Source organism: Mustela putorius, unplaced genomic scaffold, assembly GCF_011764305.1.
Source record: "Mustela putorius furo isolate JIRA1106 unplaced genomic scaffold, ASM1176430v1.1 tig00000253_pilon_pilon_pilon, whole genome shotgun sequence".
Taxonomy (NCBI): domain Eukaryota; kingdom Metazoa; phylum Chordata; class Mammalia; order Carnivora; family Mustelidae; genus Mustela; species Mustela putorius.
Window position 1 is genome coordinate 500417 of NW_025421329.1, and position 26148 is coordinate 526564.

The following is a 26148-nucleotide window of genomic DNA, read 5'->3' on the forward strand; positions in this document are numbered from 1 at the left end:
AGCTTAATTTTTCTTTTTCAAGATTGGTTTGGCCATTTGGGGTCTTTTGTGATTCCATACAAATCTTAGAATTGCTTGTTCTGGTCTTGTGAAAAATGCTGTGGATATTTTGATAAGGACTGCATTAAATCCGTAGGTTGCTTTGGGTAGTGTGGATATTTTAACAATATTTATTCTTCCAGTCCGTAAGCATGAAATGTCTTTCCATCTGTGTCTTTGGTTTCTTTCATCAGTGTTTTATAGTTTTCAGAGTACAGGTTTTTTTTACCTCTGTAATTAATTTATTCCTGGATACTTTATTATTTTTGGTACAACTGTAAATGGGATTGTTTTCATAATTTCTCCTTCTATTTTTTCATTATTATGTATAGAAATGCAACAGATTCCTATACAATGATTTTATATCCTGTGACCTTACTGAATTCACTTATCACTTCTAGTAGTTTTTTGGAGGTTTTTGTTTTGTTTTGTTTTGTTTTCCTGTGCATAGTATCATGTCATCTGCAAATGTGAAAGTTTTACTTCTTCCTTACCATTTTGGATGCTTTTTATTCCATCCTCTTGTCTGACTGATGTGGCTAGAACTTCCAATATTATGTTAAATAAATGGGTAAGAGTGGATATCCTTATCTTATTCCTTATCTTAGGAGAAAGCTTTCAGTTTTTCATCACTGATTATTCTGTTAGCTGTGGGTTTTTCATTTATGGCCTTTATTGTGGTGAGATATGTTCCCTCTAAACCTATGTTATTGAGGGTTTTTTTTTTTATTATCATGAATGAATGTTGTACTTTGTCAAATGCTTTGTCTGCATCTACTGAAATGATCATATGGCTTTTATCTTTTCTTGTTGATATGATGAATCATACTGATGTGAATACTGAATCACATCTATATCCTGGGAATAAATTCCATGTGATCACGGTGAATGACTTTTTTAATGTATTGTTGAATTCAGCTTGCTAGTATTTTGTTGAGGATTTTTGCATCTATGTTCATCAGAGATATTGGTCTGTAGTTCTCTTTTCTTGTTGTGTTTTTGTCTGGTTTTAGTATTGGCTAATGTAGGCTTCACAGAATGAATTTGGAAGTTTTCCTTCCTTTTCCATTTTTTGGAATAGTTTGAGAAGAAAAGGTATTAATGCTTCTTTAAATGTTCAGTAGAATTCACCTGTGAAGCCATCTGGTCCCGGACTTTAGTTTGTTGGAAGGTTTTTTTTTTTTTTATTACTGATTCAATTTCATTGCTGATAATTGATCTGTTCCAAATTTCTATTTCTTCCTGAAAGTTTGGTTTCTATTTCTTCCTGGTAGTTTTTATGTTTCCAGGAATTTATCCATTTCTTTCAGGTTGTCCAGTTTGTTCACATATAAGTTTTCAAAATATTCTCTTAGAATCCTTTGTATTTCTATGGTGTTATTCATTACTTCTCTTTCATTTCTCTCTTTCTCTCTCTCTCTCTCTCTCTTTTTTTTTTTTTTTTGTCTTTTCATTTTTGTTTTAGTTTTTAAAAGTAGGCTCCACACCCAGCATGGAGTCCAATGTGGGGCCTGAACTCAGGACCCTGAGGTCAAGACCTGAGTTCAGATCAAGAGTTGGATGTTCAACTAACTGAGCCACCAAGGCATCCTCTCTCTCCTTTTGATAAGTCTGGCTAATGATTATCAATTTTGTTGATCTTTTCAAAGAACCAGCTCCTGCTTTCACCGATCTGTTCTAATGTCATCATTGTTGTTTTTAGTTTATATTTCATTTATTTCTGCTCTAGTATTTATTATTTATTTCATTCTATGGGTTTGGGATTTCATTTATTCTTCTTTTTCCAGCTTCTTTAGGCATAAGGTTAGGCTGTTTATGTGAGATTCTTCCTGCTTCTTGAGGTAGGCCTGTATTGTTATTAACCTTTCCTCTTAAAACAGCTTTTGTTGCATCCCAAATATTTCACACTGTTGTGATTTCATTTTAATTTTTTTCCATTTTTTTTCATTTCCTCTGTGATTTCTTGGTTGACCCATTCATTGTTTAGTACCATGTTATTTAACCTCCACGTTTGTTCCCTTTCCAGATTTTTTTCTTGTGGTTGATTTCTAGTTTCATAGCATTGTGGTGAGAAGAAATGCATGGAATGACTTCAATCTCTTTGAACATGTTGAGATTTGTTTTGTGGGCTAACATGTGATCTATTCTGGAGAATGTTCCATGAGCACTTGAAAACAAATGTGTATTCTGCTGTTTTAGGATGGAATGTTCTGAATTTATCTGTTAAATCTGTCCAGTCCAGTGTGTCATTCAAAGCCACTGTTTCCTTGTTGATTTTCTGTTTGGATGGTGTTCTGTTTGGATAGATGTCCACTGATGTAATTGGACAGATGTTTGGATTAATGTCCAATGATTAGTTCCTTTACGTTTGTTCTTAACTGCTTAAAGTATTTGGGTGCTCCGACGAGGTTACATATTTACAATTGTATCTTCTTCTTGGATTGTGCCTTGAATGATTATATAGCATCTGTCTCTTGTTTTAAAGTCTATTTTGGCCCAGGGGTGCCTGGGTGGCTCAGTCGGTTAAATGTCCAACTCTTGATTTCAGCTCAGGTCATGATCTTGGAGTCACGGGATTAAGCCCCACATTGGGCTCCACGCTGGGTGTGGAGTCAGCTTGGGATTCTCTCTTGCTCTCCTTCTGCCCCTCTCCATTGTCAGTGTGGTCTCTTCTCTCTCTTTAAAAAAAAAAAACAAAAAACAAAAACTCTATTCTGTCCTATAGAACTATTGCTACCCTGGCTTTCTTTTCACATCCATTTGCATGTGGTAAAGGTTTCTCCATCCCTTCACTTTCAATCCATATGTGCCTTTAGGTCTGAAATGTAGGCAGGTCTCTTGTAGGCAGCATATAGATGGGCCTTTTTTTTTTTTTTTTTTTAAATCCATTCCATCACCCTATGTCTTTTGATTGGTGTGTTTAGTCCATTTACATTCAAATTAATTATTGTTAGGTATGCATTTGTTGCCATTTTGCTACTTGTTTTTTTACGGTTGTTTTTGTAGCTTTTCTCTGTTCTCTTGCTCTCTTCTCTTGCAGTTAATTGGTTTTCTTTAGTGATATACTTGGATTCCTTTCTCTTTAGTTTTTGCAAATCTATTACTGGTTTTCGATTTTTGGTTACCTTTTGGTTTGTATATAACATTTTCTGCATATTGGAGTCTATATTAAGTTAATGGTCACTTAAGTTTGAACTCATTTTTTACTCCTCTCCCCCACATTTTAGGTATATGGTGTCATACTTACATCCTTTTGTTTTGTGATTCCCCTGACTGATTTTTATAGATATACTTACTTTTACCACTTTTGTGCTTCCTACTTTTCTTACTCTTGTTTATGGTCTTTACTTTCAACTCAAAGAATCCCCTTTAACATTTCTTGTAGGGCTGGTTGAGTTGTCATGAACTCCTTTAACTTTTGTTTGTCTGGGAAACTCCTTATCTCTCCTGATATTCTGAATGCCAGCCTTGCTGGAAAGTATTCTTAGCTGTAGACTTTCCTTTCAGCACTTTGAATATATCGCTACTCCTTTCTGGCCTGTAAAAAGTTTCTGTTGGAAAATCAGCTGATAGCCTCAATGGAGGTGTCCCTTGTTTGTAACTGCTTTCTTCTCTCTTGCTGCTTCTAAAACTCTCACTTTATCATTACTTTTTGCCATCTTAATTATGATATGTCTTGGTGTGGACCTCCTTGGGTTGATCTTGTTGCAGGGGGGCGGGGGGGAATCTCTGTATGTCCTGGACCTGGATTTCTGTTTCCTTCCCTAGATTCAGGAACTTTTCAGCTATTATTTCTTGAAGTAAATTTTCTGTCCCCTCTTATTTCCCTTCTTCTGGGATTCCAATAACATGAATGTTATTATACTTGATGGTATTGCTGAGCTGCTTCAGGGCCATTTTAAACAATGAAGCCATCAGCAAAGGTACAAAAATGTGAAAAACATGGCATTAAATAGGTTACAAAGAGCTTCCTCACAGTTATGAGAGTTGAGACATGAAGGCAGAGCATCGCCTTATTCACCTCAGCTGGAAATGTGCATGTCAGGTGACAAATTCTTCACCACTCTGCAGGTGCCAACAAATGACTGTATAAGTATCAGGAGTACTGATTATGAAATTACAAATAAGTTTCAGCAAGTAGGAAAATCAGCAAATATGAAATCTGCAAATGTTGAGGACTGATTGTAGTTATTAAAATGATGTACTCTTTCACCTAGTAATTCTTCTTCTAGGTAATTATTCTATAGATATGCTTTTATATTTATGAAATAACATATTTACAAAGATACTCACTGAAGTAGTTTTAATTAGGAAGAAACTGGAAATAGCTCAGTTGCCTATTGGTGGGAGTATATATAAATAACTACGGTACTCTACATAGTGGAATACCATGGAACAATTAAAAACAAAGGAAGAAGCTGGGGCACCTGGGTGGCTCAGTGGGTTAGAGCCTCTGCCTTCGGCTCAGGTCATGATCTCGGGGTCCTGGGATCGAGCCCCGCATTGGGCTCTCTGCTCAGCAGGGAGCCTTCTTCTCTCCCTCTCTGCCTACTCATGATCTCTCTCTCTCTCTCTGTCAAATAAACAAATGAATAATATCTTTAAAAAAAAAAAAGGAAAAAGCTCTACATGGAAGATATGGAACCATCTACATTGAGTATTTTTCTGACTTTTTGTCCATGAATCACAATATAACAAAAACAAAATTTAAAAGTCCCACAGGTTGTCACTTAGTACATGTATTTCTTTATAAATGAAATTTCACAAAATAATACCTACCCTTTTACTTACCATGCATTGGTTTATACTACTGGGTTCCTTATAGTATATCCACTGATTTAAAAGATTCTGTCTATGACTCACTAAATTGACTCCAGACCTCATTAATATAACAGGCTTCAGTTTGAAAAAACACTTACTTACAAGATACATAGTTTATCTAAAATAAAAGGCAAGGTAGACAATTATATAGAGATGGCGCTGCCATTTCTGTGGAAGAAAATAAAAGGGGACCATGGAAGAATATGTTTGTAAATACATGGGATCTCTCTGGAAGAACACTTTAGGAAGTGGCAACAATAGCTGCTACTATAAATATGAGAAGTGTTTGGTTAAGGGAGTTTAATGGAGCGCAATCTATTTTTCACCATATGTCCTTTCCCAAAACCTCTGAATTTTGTCCTATTTTGGTTTATTTCCTTTTTAAAAAAAAAATGCCCCAGGAATTCCAATCTATGTTATCTGTTAAGAATTTCTTCCTTATTTAGATTATGACATTCTGAACTTCTGAAATTTGATGTAATGAGAAGTTACCATATATTTTTAATTATCCTTCATGAGAATGCTTTATTATGATGTGAAATGATCTAGTGCTTTCAAACTGTTTCATGTCTCGTGACTACCTAAAATATGGCCAAATCTTACAAAGAACCGTGAATAAGTCCCTTCATAAATTTACACTGGACACATACATTTAGGGAAAAACCTATTATGTTTAAAGAGCAATTAAAACAAAAAAAAATTTATTCCTGCTAGAAATTTTACAATACCAAAATCACTATAAATTTTTTTAAATGAGCAGAAAACATTTATTGGGGGCGCCTGGGTGGCTCAGTGGGTTAAGCCTCTGCCTTCGGCTCAGGTCGTGATCTCAGGGTCCTGGGATGGAGTCCCGCATAGGGCTCTCTGCTAGGCAGGGAGCCTGCTTCCTCCTCTCTCAATCTCTCTTTCTCTCTCTCTCACTGCCTGCCTCTCTGCCTACTTGTGATCTCTCTCTGTCAAATAAATAAAATCTTAAAAAAAATTTATTGTCTCAAGGGCAGTTTGTATCACAAACTTTTATAACTGTTTAATTAAGTCCTAATTTACAATTAAGGCCTGGTAAGTAGTACAAAGTTAGCTCAAATATAGTTACATAGAGGCGAAAAATAATAGGAGTAGCATTTCTTATGATGAGTAATATCTAAAAGTCTATAATTTGTTTCATACATCTAAGATGGAAATTTATGGTAAGAGTATTAAGAAATGATTCTAATAATAATACTGCAAACCGGGCAGATATTATATCATAGTACTGGGATTTTTTCCATGTATAATTATTCCATGTAGTGGATCATGAACTAAAGCAATATTTAGGATAAATGTATGGCCCAGAATGACATATCTGAGTGTGGGAAAGTGCCAGGTTTCTTTGCCAGTGGCTGGCCACTGTATACATCTCAACTACTAATTTGAAAAGCCTACTGATTTTTAGAAAGTCAAAGTCCAAGGGGCACCTGGGTTGCTCAGTCAGTTGAGTGCCCAATAACTCTTGGTTTCCACTCAGGTTATGATCCCTGGATCCTGGGATTGAGCCAAGAGTTGGGCTCTGTGCTCAGCAGAGAGTCTGCTCAAGATTCTCTCTCCCTTTTCCCCTCCCCACTCTCAAATAAATAAAGAAAGCCAAAGCCCAGGCATTGTGAGGCTACCGAAAATGGCCAGACCATGAAAAGATCTCCATCAGAAAACTTTAAGAGCCCCCAAAGCCATGCTAAAATAGATTCCTGAATGGGTTTAACATGTGAAAGATGGTCACAGGGATTTGGCAAGCTCTTCTCTACCAAGTGACTTGACAACACATCATATTACATAAGTATGATGTGAAAAAAGGCCAATAGTACCCAACCCTGTTCCCATGCCAGAGAAAGGGTTAAGTGGGATGTGCTGTTCATGTGGTACTCAAAAATGACATGTTTAGGGGCTCCTGGATGGCTCAGTCAGTTGAGCAATGGACTCTTGATTTTGGCCCAGGTCATGATCTCAGGGTTGTAAGATCAAGTCCTGCATCAGGCTCTTCATTCAACACATAGTCTGCTTGTCCCTCTCCTGCTCCTTCCCCTGCTCTCTCTCTCTCTCAAATAAATAAATAAATAAAATCTTAAAAAAAAAAGATGACAGATTAATGGTATTACAGGCACATCTGAAATGGATTTGCACATAATCTTAGAGGTTATCTTTTCTGGAAATCTGTATTTAATGCACTGGAATAAATAAATTCACCCACAAGTATAATGCTCATAGTAGTTCTACTTTAGTCTTAACATCCTTTCACTATATGAGACAGCTTTTAGTCCCTATGCAAGGCTTTGACTCCTAGTGACACTTAAATCCCAGCCTTCAGTAGTTAATAGTAAAGCTACACCACCACCCCCTTGCAAGATGCTCCCTGCCAGGACCTCTTTCTCTTTCAAAATGATTCATAGGTCATCTGTTTAAGCAAACAAAATTGATCTACTAGGGTTGCAAGCAAGTTTTCTCTACCAATCGGATTCTCTTTTCTAGCCAGAGAGAAGTTCTCAGCCACCCCTTTAAAAAAAATTGTTGTTCTCCAATTGTTGTTAACAACCCCCAGCTGCACTGGCTCCCACGCCCATTTAAAACCCCTCTGCCTGGCTTCACATCCCAGACTTTCTTGCACAGAAAACAGAACTTTAAAATCAGAACCGTCTTGGGCTAGATAGTTGCCAAGTCAGCTGCTGCTGCTTCTAGGTGGAATGGCCTATCCTCAGACATTTTGCACAGTGCTTTAAGTTATGTCTTACTAAATAAAGATAGGCTCATTTTTAAAATGGGAAGAATGAGGAACTATAAATAGAAGGGCCTCCTCTTACCTCTGTAGATTTTTCCCCCTGGTTGTTAAGTTCTTTATAACCTAGAATGTGGTTCATACACGGATGCTTTACTGTCCTGACACAGAATCATTAAGATTCATATCTTGTGTGTTCCACTGTGGCCATTAAGTAGCTTTGAGTTGGCTTACCTCTCTGAAAAGCTTTCACCACTGAACTGTAGGAGGGATGGGACTGAAGTTCTAGAGAGCCCTGGTTATACTAAGCCAAGAAAAGAACTGTTTTTTCTTTCCAAGGCTCACCGTGATTTGTTCAAGACTAAAGAAGGATGTTGACTGAAAAGGAAGGAGGAATGTCAGTCAAATAGTAATATAAACCTCAAAGGACAATTTGATTCCCTTCCCTTTTTAATCATTTTATTTATTTATTTTTAGAGTTATTGACTTGAGAGAGAAAGTGCATGAGTAGTGGGAGGGGCACAGGGAGAAGGGGAGAAAGAATCTCAAGCAGACTACCCACTGGTGGAGCCTGACTCAAGGCTCGATCCCAAAACCCTGAGCCGAAATCAAGAGTCCAGACATCTAACTGACTGAGCCACCCAGGTACCCCTTTTATCATTTTACTGTATTAAAAACTGCTGGAAAGAGAGGCCACTGGCTGGAACATGGAAGTTCTCTGCTGAACAGAAAAGCATTCAGTGAAACAAGTTTTACTGAAACATGATTTCATTCATTCAACAAATATTGTTTTAGGATTTATTTCATATTAGAGTCATCCCTATTACCCTTTGAGCAGATGAAAATTGACTATAAAATTTGTCAAAATGTTTTTCTGAGAGTTTTAGGAGAACCACAGTAATAAGAATTACATAATCACTAGACTTCTATTCATAAATCTATTCATAAATCTCTGTATTCTTTATATCAAATGGAAAATTTTGTGGCAAAAAAAATACTATATAGTTAGATTATAGCTAGAACTATGCTTCTCATGATGGAGAAAAAATTACAGATAAACATCCATTTCTAATTTTTAAAAAGTATATTAGTGATATTCAAAGGAAAAAAAGTAGGGGTATCTGGGTGGCTCATTCATTAGGCATCTGCCTTCAGCTCAGATCATGATCCAGGGTCCTGGGATTGAGCCCTGAGTCAGGCTCCCTGCTCAGCGGGAAGCCTGCTTCTCCCTCTCCTACTCCCCCTGCTTGTGTTCCCTTTCTTGCTGTCAGGTTCTCTCTCTGTCAAATGAATAAATAGATACTTTTTTAAAAATAAAAATAAAAAATAAGGAAAAAAGTTCTTTTATAAAGCAAACAAAGCAGATTATAGCTATTTGTAATCAACATCTCTTTGTTCTTAAAAGTAACAACTAATTCTGGAATATATAAATCTCAGAGCACTACCTCAATAGATTAATGCAGCTCTATTGTTGAAAAGTTTAAATATCATGTCTGCCTATTTACTTTGCATTTAAGAATAACTACTTAATTTGCTTCCCTCCATCTTATCCTTAAAATAAGGATCAAAACATCAGGGGCGCCTGGGTGGCTCGGTGGTTTAAAGCCTCTGCCTTCGGCTGCAGGTCATGATCCCAGAGTCCTGGGATTGAGCCCCACATAGGGCTATCTGCTCAGTGGGAAGCCTGCTTCCCCCTCTCTCCCTGCCTGCCTCTCTGCCTACTTGTGATCTCTGCCTGTCAAATAAATAAAAAATCTTAAAAAAAAAAAAAAAAGAATCAAAACATCAGCCTCTATCTCAAGACTACAGTGAAGATGTAACAATTGCAAAGCATTGCTGAGGCACTGAAGAGATAAGCTTCTACCCATTTCCTCCAGTGTTGTATGGAAGTGTTGAATCACTGCATTGTACACCTGAAACCAATACAACAGTGTATGCTAACTAAATGGAACTTAAATAAAAATTAAAAAAAAAAAAAAAGCTTCCAACCATGGCACTGGACCCCCTTAGAGAACAAAGTTTTAGTTAAATTTCTAAGACAAGTTATTAACATTAGATAAGCACCCATTGGTATCTCTTTTCCCACTACCAACCCAATAGCTAATTTGCTTTCTCTCTGGGAATTATTTTTATGATCATGTGAGCCCAACAGAATGCCTAGTCATAAGTGCTCATGGTGGCATGTGCCATGAAATGGAAATCAGTGATACTGCTGGGGTCCCTGGAATGAAGCTCCTTTGAAGTGCATGTGTTTATGGGTGCTTGCCAAAATTTTAATGCCAGTAAAACCAGAAGGCGGTTTGGAATTTTAACTTACAGTAAAATGACCTTTTATCTTTTTAATGTCCCAGGAAGCATCAACTCAATCTAACATTTTTTATTTTTAAACCATAGCATGTTTTGTAACAGTGACAAAAAAAAGTACTTGATAAAGAACTTTGCAGGAATGCCACATCTAAGTTCTACTTGGCAAGTCAAGAGCAGTTTAATTTGCTAGAGCTAAGTCTAAAATGATAGAAGGATTCCTTATTCTTCCAAGTAATTATGTAAGATACGGCAAAAATTCTCACAGAAGAAATCATATCACATACCATTTATCATACCATTTATATAAAGTCAGGCCCACATGAGGGCTCAAAGAGATGAGTAATGGGCAACTTCTTAAGCTGGGTGGCAGGTCCACAGGTGTTCATTTTATTATCATCCTTTATAACTTAAAAATTTATTACATTCTTTTAAAAATACATGGAACATTTCATAGTTAAGAGGAAAAACAGGGAAAGAAGGGGTAGCTGGACAATTGGAAGCAAAATCACATACAACACTTAATTATCAGCAAAATGAACATATCTCTGGATAGTAAGAAACCTGGAGTTATTCTCTGTGTAAGGTGAGGGGAACTTAATGGAGGACTAACAATCACCGTATGTGTTCATCAGATAATCACGCTCAGGCTGAACTGTGTGCCTCACATCTATTTAGGATGAAGGACTCCCAACAGTAGCACAGAAGCCACTGGCCAAAAACAGTCTTTTTTACCTCTAAGAGCCCCTATGCTTCCTATCCTGAATTGCTTAAGATTTTCCTTAAACATCTGGACCCTGTTTCTCATTGATCCCCATACTCACTGCTTCCTAGCAACCATTCTGAGTCAGGGACGCCTGAATTTCACAAGGTCTATCAGGCTCTCACCAGCACAGTGAGGGCAAGCTATAAGGACAAAAATGCACCCATATTGTGAGATTGGCTGTTTATGCCATATATTTGCATACATCCTAATTACTTGTGTCAAATCACAAGTTTAAAACAGAAAAAGACTCACTTTTTTCTACTGGGAGGCTTGATGTGACTTTGTTTACACAATTATTTGCCATACTATATACAGCAACCTCAATAAAGCTCTTCCATTCAGGCCTGGAAAGCACACGTAATTGTACTTCAGCAGGTAAAAATATATATATATATATATATATTTTTTTTTTTTTCCTCTAAAAGCAGAGAGAAAATTAATTCTTTTCAGCTGTTTCATTTCAGGGAGAAGCATTTGCTTTGCGTTAAAGCAGTGATTTGTAGGCTAGGCTTTGCCAGCATCTCATGATCTGGAGAGTGGGAGGTCGACGGATGGGTGTTGCAAATACATTCACATCCAAACTGTCCTTTTTATAAGACTATTTGCAGAGGCTATCTTCTGTGATCCATTTTGACTGTGTTCAAATCTTCTTGTTCCCAGATACTCATCATTATCCAATATTTCCAAGCCATACTGTTTTGTTCGGGTTTTGTTTTGTTTTAAGAGCATTTAAAGATACTTTATGTGACATTTCATTTTTCTAGAAGAGTGTCAATTTAAAATTTCAATCAATGAGGAAATTCCATTTGACATGTAATTTGTTAATTTAAATAATTAGTGGAGCCTACTATGGAGGTGGGTACAAGGTTGGATATGACACAGTCCTGGCCCTCAAATGGTTCACAATCTGGTAGTGTGATTCTCAGGGGCAGTGGAATCTTCTAGTACTTGGAAAGATATTTTAAACACCTGGATCCTTCATGTGAGTCACTGGAGCTCAGAGATCTGTGATCTATTCCTGTCAAATAACTGGGTTCAGAAAAAAGCTTAAGAGGTGCTGGCCTAGGGAGAGGGATAGACACTTTAACACACGTCTAGGATGTGTCATAGTGAATGTGATAAGAGATGCCAATTGCATGTTGCAATAAAAAGCACAAGGAAGAAGAAATCACCTGGGGAAAGGGTTTCCAAAGGATTCCAAGAAGATTCATATCTGTCCTCGGTCTTTAAAGAAGGAATGTAACTGGCCCAAGGCATTCCAAGCACAGGTAAAAGCATGTGAAAGTTACGGAGGAAAAAACAGGACTCTCTGGAAGAAGACCAAGCAATTTGAAATGGCCAGAACTGGGTGCTTTGAGGCTGGGTGGAGGGAAAGGACTAAATTGGAAATGACAATGAAAGCATATTTTGGGGTTAGATCATGGGAGGACTTTCCCATCAAGTTAAGTAGTTCCCATCTGTCTTCTAGGGAAATGACCAACAGAGGCAGGAGTGTAGATGTGTGCTCACAGAAAAATTGAAAGCAGAGAGTGATAGTAAGAGATACAGGTTTTGTCTTTAATACATAGAGAAAATTATTCAACATTTAGCTTAGACATAAAGTAAACTAATTACATATACCTATGTGGCCCTTCTTTTAACCACAATCTCTCTGAACCTGGGTTTGGTCTCTCTAAGCCACAATTAGGTCAGGTTCTCATTTTTGCCCTTTCTACTTTGGGGTGGCATGCTTCTCTCCTAACTGCCCATTTCTGAGCACATAATTAGGTTCTCTGGGCCAGGGAGAGAGAAGTCTTGTGACTGTATGAAGGTGAGAGAGGAATACAGTCAGGGATGTTAATGAGACAGTCTAGAAAAGAGTGACTAGGGACTGCAAAATAGGGCACTGATCCCATTTGTCTCAGAGGACCCCAAAGAAGAAAACCAGAATCTACTCATGCAATCTGATAGTCTCAGCTGCCTAACAATGCAACAGAGCACCTTGATTTGTTACTGTAGCTCTTTAGACTAACTAGAAGCCTATCTGGCAGTGAGAGGATTTAAAAGGTTCTATTTTGGCATAAATTACCCCAAAATCGAATGATTTAAAACAGAAAACATTTACTATCTCAGTTTCTGTGGGTGAAGAATTCAGGAGTGGCTTTGTTGGGTAATTCTTGCTCAGAGACTTACACTCTACTCTCCCTCATGAGATTCAGTCAAGAAATCTGTGCAAGGCTGCTGCAGTCATCTGCAAATTCATTCAGAGCTGAGGCTATATTAGCAAGAAGTCGCAGGGCCTTGCTGGCTATTGGAAAGAGGTCATAGTTTTTTGCCATGTGGACCTCTCCACAGTGCTGCCTTACTGTCCATAAAACATGGCAGTTGGTCTTTCTTTTATTACTATTTTTCTGTTTATTTTGTCCCTGCCGGGCTTTATATTAACATATAATGTATTATTCATTTCAGGGGTACAGGTCTGGGAATCATCAGTCTTACACAATTCACAGCACTCACCATAGCACATACTCTCCCCAGTGTCCATCACCCAGCCACCCAAACCCTCCCATCAGGCAGCTGGTCTTTCCGAGAGTGGGAAAATAAGGAGGATGCCACAGTGCTTTTTCTGATCTAGCCTCAGAAGTCACACACTATCACACTGCCATATTCTTATGCCTTGGAAGATTGTCTCAAGGGAGAGGAATAAGCTCCACCTCTTGCAAACAATTTATGAACAAAGCACATGTAACAAGGTCAAACAAGAGGATTTTGACTATTCCTTCATACGTGAGATTTACCAATTCTATTCATGAATCAGTGAACAGAGGATAAACCTTGAAAGTGCCCTGTATTTGAGTCATCCCACCCTTGAAGTGGCCTACTGGGGCTCTTTTAATTGATATATTTGTCAAGAGGAGAGGTTCAGTAATGGATTTCTGGAAACTCCACCAAGTGACAGTGGGGTTTGATTGAAACTGCTCTTACAGTGTTACGGAAACACTACTTACAATTTTCAGAAAAGAGAGTGGACACAGAAAAAGCTCAAGGTAGAGAATATTTTAATTATACTATTCTTCAGATAAAAAATGACAGACCAATATACAGTAATCCAATTGTTGTTGTTGTTGTTTTGATTTTGGGAATTATCTTATTTGGACTGTAGAAAAGAATGACTTCTGAGCTCTCTTGGTTTCTAGATATTACTAAGCATTACAGAGCCAATGAGTTTGTAAAGTTAAACTTTCATGAGGGTTTTATAAGGCAATAAATGAGAAGTCATGGTTCAAACATGAAGCAAATTAGGTTGTGGCTTGCTTCAGAGCAACTGACAGGGTATAGCATGGGAGAATCCATTTGACCTTGATGTTTGAAATATTCTTTTACAGGCAGAGGTTTATGACAGACTCTTATTTTCTTATGAGTCCAATCTTCTACTGGGATCTGCAGTGAATAATATATAGTTTTGGTACTGCCAATGCTCGTTACTAATTGGCACTATTCAGAACCTCTAATCAAGATGTAGAAAACGAGTTAGGTATAGTACAGAATGTGGATGTTAATAACCATGACAATATTGCTAGAGACTGAGGTGAGGTTTGGGAGTAAGGAAGAAAGAAAAAAGAAGAACACATGAACTTTCCTGAACTTACATAGTCAAAGAGGTGAGGTATGGTTGATAGAGACTGTCTGAAGTTGAGGAATCAAGAAATAAATTGGGAAATAGTATGTTACATGGGGCGCTTGGGTGGCTCAGTGGGTTAGGCATCTGCCTTAGGCTCGGGTCATGATCTCAGGGTCCTGGGATTGAGCCCTGAATCGGGCTCTCTGCTCAGCAGGGAGCCTGCTTCCCATATCTATCTCTCTCTCTCTCTCTCCCCCTGCCTCTCTGCCTGTCAAATAAATAAATAAAATTTATTTATTTATTTATTTATAAAAAAGAAAGAAAGAAAGAAATAGTATTTTACAGTTGCGATAAAATTAAATTTATGATTTCAAGTTAGAGGAGAAGTCTAACAAAAGTCTAGAGGAAGGGGGGGGTTGAAACTGGTTTGAACTACATTTTCAATTTTTTTTTTCCCCCAAAAGGAGTCACAAACTATTGACCAATCAAGAAACAGAAGCATGAAATTATTCTATAGAATGAACATGTTTTCAACAAGAATAACCAGAACCAGAGACTGGTGGCTCTGGGTCTGGGGTGACCATGGTGACTTTCACATCTCCTCTCCTATCCTTTTGTACATAGATTACTCTTTTGAACAAATGTAAAAATCCAATCCATGTAGTTGGTGTCATCTATAAGTTGATACTAGCCTATGTTCACAAGGTTTTAGTAGATAAACTTCACAAACATTAAACCCTCTAGTTAGTTTTAACAAATGGCAAGATTTCACTTATTTTAGAAATTCACACTTTATATTTCATTCTTCTTCTTAAAACAGAGAGTAAAAATCAGTTTACAAATTACTACCTTGGTGATTGAAAGTATTTGACATGATTTCAAATTCTATGATTTATCCTTAAATATGCATTTCTATACTACACCACCAAAAATGAAAAACAAAAAAAACTTACAATTTTCAGGATTAACTCTAATGGGCAAGAGTCCAGGCTCAGTAGAGAACTGATAATCCATCCTAGGAATAGTCTATAAAGCAGTTTTAATAACTAGTACTAAGGATTATTCTGTTTTTATGGAAGGCCCAGGTACATCCTCCTACAAACTCCCTTCTATGCAAGCATGGAATATTTCTTCAAAGGATTCAACAATAATTAAGATACCAAAGAAGCAAATGGCTAATTTGTCTTGGTTTAACCAAAGATAGTCATTTAAACTACATTTCTTGGGAGCAACCTGGATACCAAGTATAGTGGATGGAAAGAGAAAAGGGGGTGGGGCGGGGAGATGAGGTTAGTAGTCAGAATCCAAAGTGCATTTTTCTTCCCCTTTGAGGAAATTGGGCGAAATTTTTATGAAAGCTCTTTCAGCTTCTATAGAAAAACTACTTTTCTACACTCATAAGAAATTCTTGGTTTTCTAATTTACAGACTCACTTGTACTACAGTAATTCACAATAATCATACAATATAGATCAGGCACCTCTCACATCTTCTGTAAGAAAATTTATAGAAAGGGTTGAACTACAGTTCAACAGTTCCTATTGATGAGCTACAATACTTATATTAAAAAAAATACTTAACGGAAGAATGGATAAATACACAGTGGTGTATCAGTATAATGGAATGCCACACAGCAATAAAAATGAACAAACTACTGCCACATACAACACGCACATCAGATACATGTAGTTCCATTTATATAAAATACAAACCCCAGAGAAACTAATCATGGTGTCAGAAGTCAGCATAGTGGTTCACTTTGGAGAGATAAAGAATGGGGGTGAGTTATCTGGGGGCCTGGGGTTAATGATGAAGTTCTGCTTTTAATATGGGTGCTGCTTACATGGGTGGGTTCAGTTTATAATAATTTATCAAGCAGTTGCAGTTATAAGTCGTGTACTTTCCTGAAAAAATATATAATTAATTTAAAAGTCAATTAAAAATAACAGATGAATGGATTAGAAAAAGGGCCTTCTATGGGCAGAATTAGTCCACAGGTTTGTGTCTTGGAAAATGGAAGACTGGCTGGTTTTTAACCCCAGTGGTACACTTGGCTAGACACAAAACTGCACATCTGGATGGACATCTGCAAATCTGCAAAACACTCACTTGACCCTTCTTCACCACAGCTTTATGAGAGGGTAGGGCAGATGTCCTTATTTTACAGAAGAGGAAGTGGCACAGAACAGTAAGACCCAATGCACAAAGGCATCATAGCTAATAAGCCATGGAGCCAAAAAAGATTCCTAGGCCAGTAGCTCTTCACATGGTTCTGATTCCGTTTTGGGAGGGGACACAGTAAGAAGCTTCTTTCTATGTCTGTTACTGTGTATGCTGTTATGGGTTACCAGTGCTGTGTGGAACAAGCAGGAAATAAATATACAGTCTCAATGTTCTTAATATTCGACTTTAGTAAATGTCCTAGGTTCTAAGCCCATTTGAAAAATATGCTTTAAGCATACATTTAAAAATGAATATTCATCTTTTACATGTTTACCTATGCAAAAAGATCAGAAGAATAGACATGTGTAGATACCAGTAGAGCATTCTGGCCTTCCCATACCTTAACATTATTAACTTAAGGACATAATTCTTTCCATATCTTGAAGAAATGAAAGAGAAAGACACACACATAAGGTATATGTCCAGCTCACCTAGAAGTGTCTGCTTATCTTGGGAGGAGTCAGATTCTGCAGAACACCTGCAAGTTCGAAGAACAATCACTCCTCCAAGCACGCCATCTTCACTGGCCAGGAAAGGTGAACCTAGACAAGAATGGCAAATGGTCATTTTTTCATGAATTTTACTTTTTTTATTTTCAATTTTTATTTGATTATAAGAACAAAAATGTGGTATGAATAAGATCTTGAAAGATGCCCATTTTCTGACAACCACCATTGTTTTTGCCTTGTATAGGCTTGATGGCAAATGCAGGCTTATGCCCGAACAGGGGCCATTTGGCAAAGACAATCCCAGATGCTGCCAAGAAGACTTGAGTAGGGGTGAAGTGTGCATTACAGTATTCAGAATGGAACTGGAAACACTACCAGATTAAAGGACCAAAACACAAATACAGGAAAAAATGCTCAGCAAGTCTCTTTGATCAGCTCTTAGGGATCACCTACCAGGCTCTCCATGCTGTCAGGGACATGCCACCAAAAGCTTTGATTTACTACCTTAAATTGAATTTTAAACAATAAGTCACAAACTTTATTACAAACATTTAAAAATGATCCTTATGGTTTACACAAATAAGGTGAAACTGTATTTCTATTATAAGAGCTTGGTGGTTAGAAACAACCAGGCCTCTTTAGGATCTCACACACTGAACCATTGTGAGCATCTCAAGAACACTACACTTTAAAACTCCTCATTTTTCCTCCCCAAGGACATCTTCTTTGAACATCTGGCATAGCAAGTAAGCACATGGAGAACAAATGCAAAATTAACCCAAGCACTATCAAAGAAAGTAGTAAAAATAAAAACCAACCAAATTGGATTTGGGGAAGCTTCTGGTTAAACTTAGTAAATTAAACACATATATTTATCTCCACTCCTTACAAAGGCATGACCAAATGAGGACAGAGAGAAAGGCAAATGAGAAAAAACAACAACAACTGACCTTTTAGAAAATGAAAAGAAGATGGACATTAGTTGGCTCACCTAGTAGACCTACAGAAACCTAAGCTTTCATGGTGGAATAGGGCTGAAACTGGGTTGGGGGGAGGTACCCATAAGAAATCACCCAATTTTATCAAGAAACTCAAAAAGAAGGGATACAGGGTGGGACCGAAATGAAGATGACTGGTTTAGAGTGTCCAAAAGGACCTATCCTTACTTTTTGGCCCTTTCAGTGATAGTTTGCCAACCCCTGATCTAAAGCCTCAGATTCCTGCATAGAGAGGAAGCTACTTCTTCCTAACCCAGAAGATGCCAGGATATTTAATCTCTAGAGAGGAAGAAAGAGAAGGACTTGAGTCTTGGGCGCATCAGACTCAGCACAGGGCAGAAGGGAGGCTCCACAGTGAATACAGGATATGGAAGTGGAAGTCTTAATGCTCAACAGTGAAATAACCAGCTCCTTTATCTAGAGGCTCCCAGGATACAAGAAGTCAGGCTGACATCCTCCAAACAAAAGACTGGAAAATTCCCTTTCAGCCACACAACTAGCTTAAGAATAAAGACCTACCTGAGAGACCCTAAAAAAGTCTGCCTTATAGTGATGGCTTTCAGATGACAGGTATGACTCATTCAGAAGGTTTTCAGTTCAACTCTTTGGTATTTAACTGTTAAAGAAGTATAGATTACCTAGGATCACTAGTTGTTTCAGTTAGGCTCTAGAGAAGACAGAGATCAAAACTAAAAAGCAACACAGAGAAAACTTAGGAAATCAACTGAGCAAAAGGAAAGAAAAAATAAAAAGAGAGAGAGTGCAAGAAATCACAAGAACAGTCCAGAAGGTCCAATATCTGAATAATAGGAGTTAAAGGGAAAAAAAAAAAAAGAGCATAGAAGAAATGAAATTTCAAAGAAATAATTCAAAAACATTTCTAAGAATTGAAAGGTAAGTGTCTGGACTAAAAAGGCTCATAAACATCCCAGAACAACTCATGTAGTTGCCATGGAGGTATATCATTGTGAAATATCAAAATATTGAAGAAAGAAATAAAAGTTTAAAAACTTCCAAGTGGAAAAAAAAAAAGTCATATGGAAAGGAAGGGGATCATAATGGGATCAAATTTCTCAACAAACTAGAAGATCAGAAGGCACCTTTCTCAAAATGCTAAAGGAAAATTATTTCCAACCAAGAATTCTATATGAGGCCAAAATGTCAGTCAAGTGTGAAAATAGAATAAAGCTCTACAAAGTCTCAAAGAATTTACTTCCCACATACTTTCTCAGAAAGTGGTAGGATGAACGTGCCTTGGCAAAGTGAAGGAATAGGGTACATAATGCAAAAGAAAATCAGATCTGGAAACAGGCAATCCAAAACAAGAAAACACAAAAATATTCCCAGATGGCACTATGCAGCAGGTTTAGAAAGTGGACAGTCCAAATTGGAGGAGGAAGCCAGAGGAGGCTGGAAAGATATTTCCAAGGGGAAAATAAATCAAACTTACAAAATATATGTTGGGTTTGAATTTACTGAGAGGAAATGTTTTGAGGGAAGTTTGACAATCAAGAGTGACTGGTATAAAACAACAACAACAACAACAACAAAAAGAAACGCAAACAATGAGGCAAGTATTAACTGCAGAAAAAATATGAATTTGTGTAAGAAAGGAAACAGCATCACAGTACACCACATAGTGCAGATGCCAATAGCTGGAGTCAAGAATAAAAACTCACAATACTGACAAGCCAGAAAAAAAAAGGGAGGGGGACATAGTACATCAAAAAGAGGAATGGTCTATGTAGTATGGGTAGGTTTGGGGTTGGAAATATAGGAGAATTAAATCCTTGCCTTTCCTGGTATGAATATGAAGATATCTTATTTGATATATAAATAATATCTATAATTGGAAACTGAAGGAACAGTAGTACAAGTGTGTTATGTTGAATTACAGATTTAACTTCTAAAAGAAATAGCTATGAGAGTTAAAAGTAGTAGCCTTGGGGGAGAGGAAGCTGGGGAAAAGGGGACTGGAGTTGGAACAGGGAACCATTCATTTTCATTTTAAGTCTGGGGGTATTGTTTGTCTTTTTAAACCACTTACTTGTTTTGCCTTGTAAAGAAAAACAACACAAAGTTAAACTGTGGAACTGGAGTAAATGTTTTAATCCTCAGCCTCTTAAAGAAGGGGGAAGGAGACGGGAAATTCACAATCATTGAGAAACGACCCTGCATGAGGGCTTGGTTCCATGCTTTCATGTTCTATAGTTTAGTTTTCAGAGCCACTGAAGGGGGTCAGAGTAAATCTCCCCAAAATGTGTCATTTTGGCATGTGGACTCTTTTGAGCTGAAAGGAACCAAGACCCTGCAGGCCCAAGAAACTTTTGCCTCATCCTTAACTACCTAGAAGAATTTAAGTTGGGTTTTTTTCCTAGAATTAGAATTATCACTAGGAATAAAATTTTATCTGAGCACCCATCAGTATGGCAGGGCAAATATCTAATTACCAAACATCTGTCTTCTTACTGCCTATGAATTGTCCTCCTCCCCTTTAAAGCCCCAGGCCTCTATCCCATTCCTTAGTTCAGCATGACAGAAATACGTCATTGTACCTTTCTGTCTTTGAACCTGTCATGTATAAGGTGTTCCAGTATTATGAAATTAAATTTAACTTTCTCCTGTAAACCAGCCTCATATCAATTTAATCCTTAAACCAGCTGGAAGAATCTTTGAAGGATAGAGGAAAATTTTTCTCCCAACACTACTGTGCCATGAGGCATTTTTTAAGTGATGAAGAACCTAACATTCAGAGTGGTTCAATGACTTGCCATAGGCATGCTACAGTTGAGCAGAGTATGTGGTTTTCCCTAATGACTCTTTGAGCCCATAGTCCTTGCTTGCTTTGCAGCAATGCCTCTCAGGGAATGGAAAACTCTGGATAAGCTCACATTCCAACAGCTGTTATATCTAGTTGAACAGGTTTGAGGACAAGTACATTTACAAGTCAATGAAGAAATTCATCCAGTTACTGATAAGCACTGTGAAGAAAATGAATGCTGGTAAATGATAGAATGTATGACTTGAGCAGGGGCTACTTCACATCAAAAGTCAGAAAAAGTCTCCTTAGTTAAGGAGCTAACCATGTGAAGACTTGGGGGAAGAACATTCCAGACAGATGAGCAAGCAAATGCAGAGACCTTAAGGTGAGAAGGAACCTGGATGTTTAGGAAACACAAGACTAGAGTGGTAAGAGCTGAGTGAGGGAGAGGGGAGAGGGCAGAACATAAATTCAAAGAGAGGCAGGACCAGGTCACATAGGGTTGCAAAAGCCCTTATGGATACAGCAAGGAGTCTGGATTTTATAACTGCATGTGTGATGAAAAGATGAGGAAATCTTTAACCAGGAAAATGACAGTTCTTGTTTACACTTCCAAAAGGTTACTCTGTAGTATGAAACAGATTGGCAGGGCAAGCATGGAAGAAGCAAGTCACTAAAGAAGGTGCAGTGACAGCCCAACTGACTGATAACAGTTGCTGAGGTGAGCCTCCTAGTATTGGAGACTGTCAGTAGAAGCTGAGTCTGGGATATATTCTGCAAGTAGAACCAAAAGGGCTATTCATTGAATGAATATGGGGACATGGGAAACAGAAACATCAAAGTTTACTCTAGTAAGAAGCATACATCCCAGCTATGATTACATCATTACACCATTCAAAAACCTTCGATGGTTCCCAAGTGCCCATAGAACAATGTCCAAATACCTTAGCCTGGCACCAGTCCTCCTCTCTCTTCCCTACTTTATCTTCCTATTTATTTTTACACACCAAATGCTTTCGCCAAACTGGACTTCCTGTATTCCATTTCTCCAAGATTTCCCCCTGGGCCCACTGTAATGAACTATTCTTCCTGAATCCCTTTCTCCCCATGAATGGAATTTATCTTCAGTGCCTTTTATACAGACACAGCTCTCTGGGGTGAGGATATCTCACCTTTAAAGCACCCTTAGGGACTAATGAAATGCTTCCACTTATTCACTGCCTTCTCCTATCCCCAAACTCCTCAACACACCACATGCATACATACACGCACATATACGCACATATCTTCCCACTTACACCACTGCAGTGTGGCCCTGAAGATGGCAAGACAGGATATTAATGCAGAGAAGGGAGATGGGGCTCCCAAGGCACCATGGAAGCTACATCAGGACTCCTCACTCTCAGTATGCATCCTTTCAATAATTTAATGAAACAGTGATTAGTTATATTTGAAGATTTCCAATTTTTCATGGAAAGTACTCAGATTTCATATTATCATTGTGATACTTAAAAGAAAATACTCACACAGAAGGCCTTGTTTTGAGTCTTAGGGTAGCAACCATGCATTCTTAAGAAAGACACTTTTTTCCCCCCAAATCTATGCTTCAGCTTCTTAAATTATAAATTATGGATATTAAAAGATATTTTTTCTGGTTGTTTTAAGGATTGAATTATACATATGAACTCTGCAACCTCTTAAGAGCTATCAAAACATTTGGTGGTAGTAACAGTGATGGTAGGAAGACACTTCAGCATTTTGCTGGTTCTCCAAAACTGTCATGTTGAACAAGATCTATTACTGTACCTACTTGGTTAACCTTTCACAATAGCCAGAACCAGTGTTCAACTAACATTCAGTAGTGGTGATAGGGTATCAATTTTCCAAGTCAAAATGTTAAACAGTTTCTGTATATAAGGAAACACTATTTATTATTCTTCCCAATAAGAAAAGAAAAATTAACATGGAGTGACATTTTAGGCACTGTGTTAGGTGCTTTCACACCCATCTAGGTAATCTGGCATAAAAAATAATAAAATAAGGGGTGCCTGGGTGGCTCAGTTAGTTAAGTGACTGCCTTCGGTTCAGGTCATGATGTTGGCATCCCAGGATCAAGTCTCACATCAAGCTCCCTGCTGAGCAGGGAATCTGCTTCTTCCTCTGATCCTTCTCCCTCTCATGCTCTCTCTCTCTCATTCTCTCTCTCAAATAAATAAAATCTTAAAAAAATTTTAAGACAAACCAAAGTTCCATTAATACATATGTAAGAAATTTCATAAAATATCTAAAGAAGATTAATAAAGACATAATAAAAATTAAGCTTCATTCACCCTAAAAAAAATGTCCCTAACAGATTGCTTAAATATCCAAGTCTAAAACTGTTACGGAAAGAAATTATAATTATAGATGGTAAGAGAAATAGTTACTGTGATCAAATGTATATAATGTGAATATTCATTTAAATTGTAAATCCATACTGTAAAAAAGGAGACACTTCCTAAATTTGTGCCATAATTTCTAAGGATGAAGAATTTGAAGAATTTGAAAGGAAAATCACTGTAAGTATTAAAGTAGAGAATTTAATGGGAAAATGAATCCATAGACTATTGACTGCTAGTACCAGAATCTTAATTAGCATGATCTTTAGTAAAAAGGAGGATTTGATGGCTCATAAAATCCAATGGCAGGGGTGTGATGGGTGTTTCAGTAACAGTTGGAAATTGCTCTCTATGGACAGTAATGCCTACCAACAGTTCCAGAACTATATTCCTGACAAATTTCAGCACCACAGACTTCCTCTTTTTCAGTTTTAACATTCTCAGGGAGCATCAGTTAGATTTAGGAAAATTTAAAAACTTGACAGTCTAATAGGCTGGATTATTTTTAGTTTTAGAGATTCATATCTGCCCACAGCAGCAACCAGCCATTACCTGATGCCAGCAAGACAAAACACTAACGCTCCTTTTGTAAAACCTGGCACAATGCTTCCTCTTTAACATGTGAGAACTTATCAAGAGAGTGATTCTATAGCCCGAAGGCAGCTGTTAGGGGTCCACTATCTCATTACTTTTAACAAAGAACCTCTGTCTTTCAAATCCATTTCTGCACATTGCTGTCTTCTTTTTAAAGTCTATATGCCAAATCACTTGAATGTCATTTTCTTTTGGAGAAATTACACATATCAAGAAAAAGAAATAGAAAAAAAGAGAGACAAAGATGGTGGTTTGAAGTCTGATGAACAAGAAAATGAAGGGATGGGGAATAATGAATGTTCCATACTGCAAACAGAAACCTCTAACTCCAAAAGAACAAGAGAGATTATTATAAATAATCTTCAAACACAGAAATAGGATAATAGCTTATACTTCTTGGAAGACCAAGGACCTCTTTCCTAAAGATACACTTGAGTTAGTTAATCTTTCCTGGATGTGAAGTATAAGCAGAATGACATGAAAAGTACATAACATAATGAAAGGAGCCAATCACAATGTTCAGAAGCATTACCTCCATTTACAAAGTGCCACTACATTTTTTTTATTTTTAATTTTTTATAAACATATAATATATTTTTATCCCCAGGGGTACAGGTCTGTGAATCACCAGGTTTACACACTTCACAAAATTGCCACTACATTTTGCCTTTGAAAAGAAGTCTATAACTTTGCCACAATCATCCTATTAGATGTATATTAACTGCATCCTATCATTTCCTGCTCTCTTAAAAATCCTAATGTAATGATTATTACTTTATTCATCTGACAGATGAAAAACCAAGCCAAAAAAGAAATAATCTGAAGCACAGGGAGGTGAATGACAGGCTTTCAGAAACACAAAAAGGAAGTAAGGATCAGGATACTAACCCACTGACCCAGATCCTTTAACTACAAACCCTGAGGACTCCCCCTGTTGCATCTCTACCACAACTCATGGGAATCATGATCATTCATGGTTTTCTGGTGATTTTTAAACATAGTTTTAAAGACCCCAATTTAACTCTTTAAAAAAAAAAAAGATTTTATTTATTTATTTGGGAGAGAGAGAAAGAGAGCACAAGCAGGGGGAGGGACCAAGGGACAAGCGGACTCCCCACTGAGCAGGGAGCCTTAGGATCATGACCTGAGCCAGAAGCAGATGTCTAACCATCTGAGCCACCCAGGCACCCCTAATTCTTTTAAGAGAAGAGTTGAGTGTGACCAATAGCCCTTTTGAAATCCCTTACTTCCATAATTTGAAAGAAAAAGTTAACTTGTTTCAGAACAGAAAACTCCAAACTATAATCAGAACCTAAACATATCAGAGACGGTCTATGGACAAATTTATTAACTCTACCATAAATGTAACAAGTAAGAAACCAAAATGAGTCCATTAAAGCTTCTGTTTCCTAGTTTAACCAATCACAGAATACCCACCTAATATGCCCTAGAAGACAAGAGTTGGTTGTTGTTTTTTTTTTTTTTTTAAGTCTGACACAGGGTCAGCTAAGGAGAAAAGACAATACACTTCTAAAATCATACTGGCAGTTATAAATAAATCATGGAAATATAATGTGCAACATGTTGACTACAGTTGATAACACTGTATTGTATATTTGTAAGTTGCCAAGAGGCCTTAAAAGAAAAAAAAAATGCAATTATATGTCGGGGTCATGCCCCCAAGATGGCGCCGGTCATGCCCCTAAGATGGCACCGGCTACATAGCCTGAGCAGCACGGACAGCCTAAAAAACATCCGCCCTGGCCACATGTGACCTCTTGCTTGTCACATGAACACCGTATGCCACCACTGCCTACAAGCCCCAGATACCTCCTGTTCACGTGAACACCTCTGTGATTGGCTGTTATGCCCTATATAAGGCAAGGGAACATCCCCGCAGGGGAAGGAGAAAGAAAGAGAGGAGAAAGATTGACCATGGGATGATAGACGTTAACTAGACTTATTGTAGTTATTATTTTGTAACATATATAATCAAATCAGTATGTTGTACACTCAAAACTGATATGTTATATGCCAATTATACTTCATTAAAAAATCATAAAGCAGTTTAAGAAGGATCAGTAGTTATCTTTCTTTCCTGAATATTCCAGCCAAGCATTCTATCTGCTAGTGGAGATATCCAGAATTCCACCAAAGCACCCTACACAGCAATGACAACATGAGAAATGTGAATCCCTGACAGAAAGCAAGTGAGAATGGCGCATCGACAACTAGAAGATTCACTGAAGGGGAAACAAAATTTTCCAGTTTTCCAACCTGGCACATTCCATGTTAACTTTAACAAGTAGGAAAAGGATTCTCTACCCTCAGACTCTAACAGATCACCCCAAGCTCCTGGGAAATACAGAGAACACCTCTGCTCCACAGTTAGTTACCATCTAACTTCCATCTCCAGGAGTGTCAAAAGGCAGAAAAGGTCAAAATGGTGATAGTGGTGGAAGACAGGGATCC

The 26148-nt window shown here is 37.6% G+C and overlaps 1 protein-coding gene across 7 annotated transcripts in view; it reads right to left on the reverse strand.

Annotated features, from left to right (window-relative positions):
- The window catches only part of TASP1 (taspase 1), a 281144-nt gene that overhangs the window by 47679 nt on the left and 207317 nt on the right, over nucleotides 1–26148 (reverse strand). For all 7 annotated transcript variants that reach the window (XR_199566.3, XM_045078421.1, XM_045078422.1 and 4 more), the window contains one exon: nucleotides 16928–17038. Coding sequence is in view for 5 of the 7 variants with exons in the window: in XM_045078421.1 (XP_044934356.1) it covers nucleotides 16928–17038 (111 nt within the window). In the remaining 2 variants the exon portion in view is untranslated. Of the gene's footprint in view, nucleotides 1–16927; nucleotides 17039–26148 lie in introns of those variants that run through there.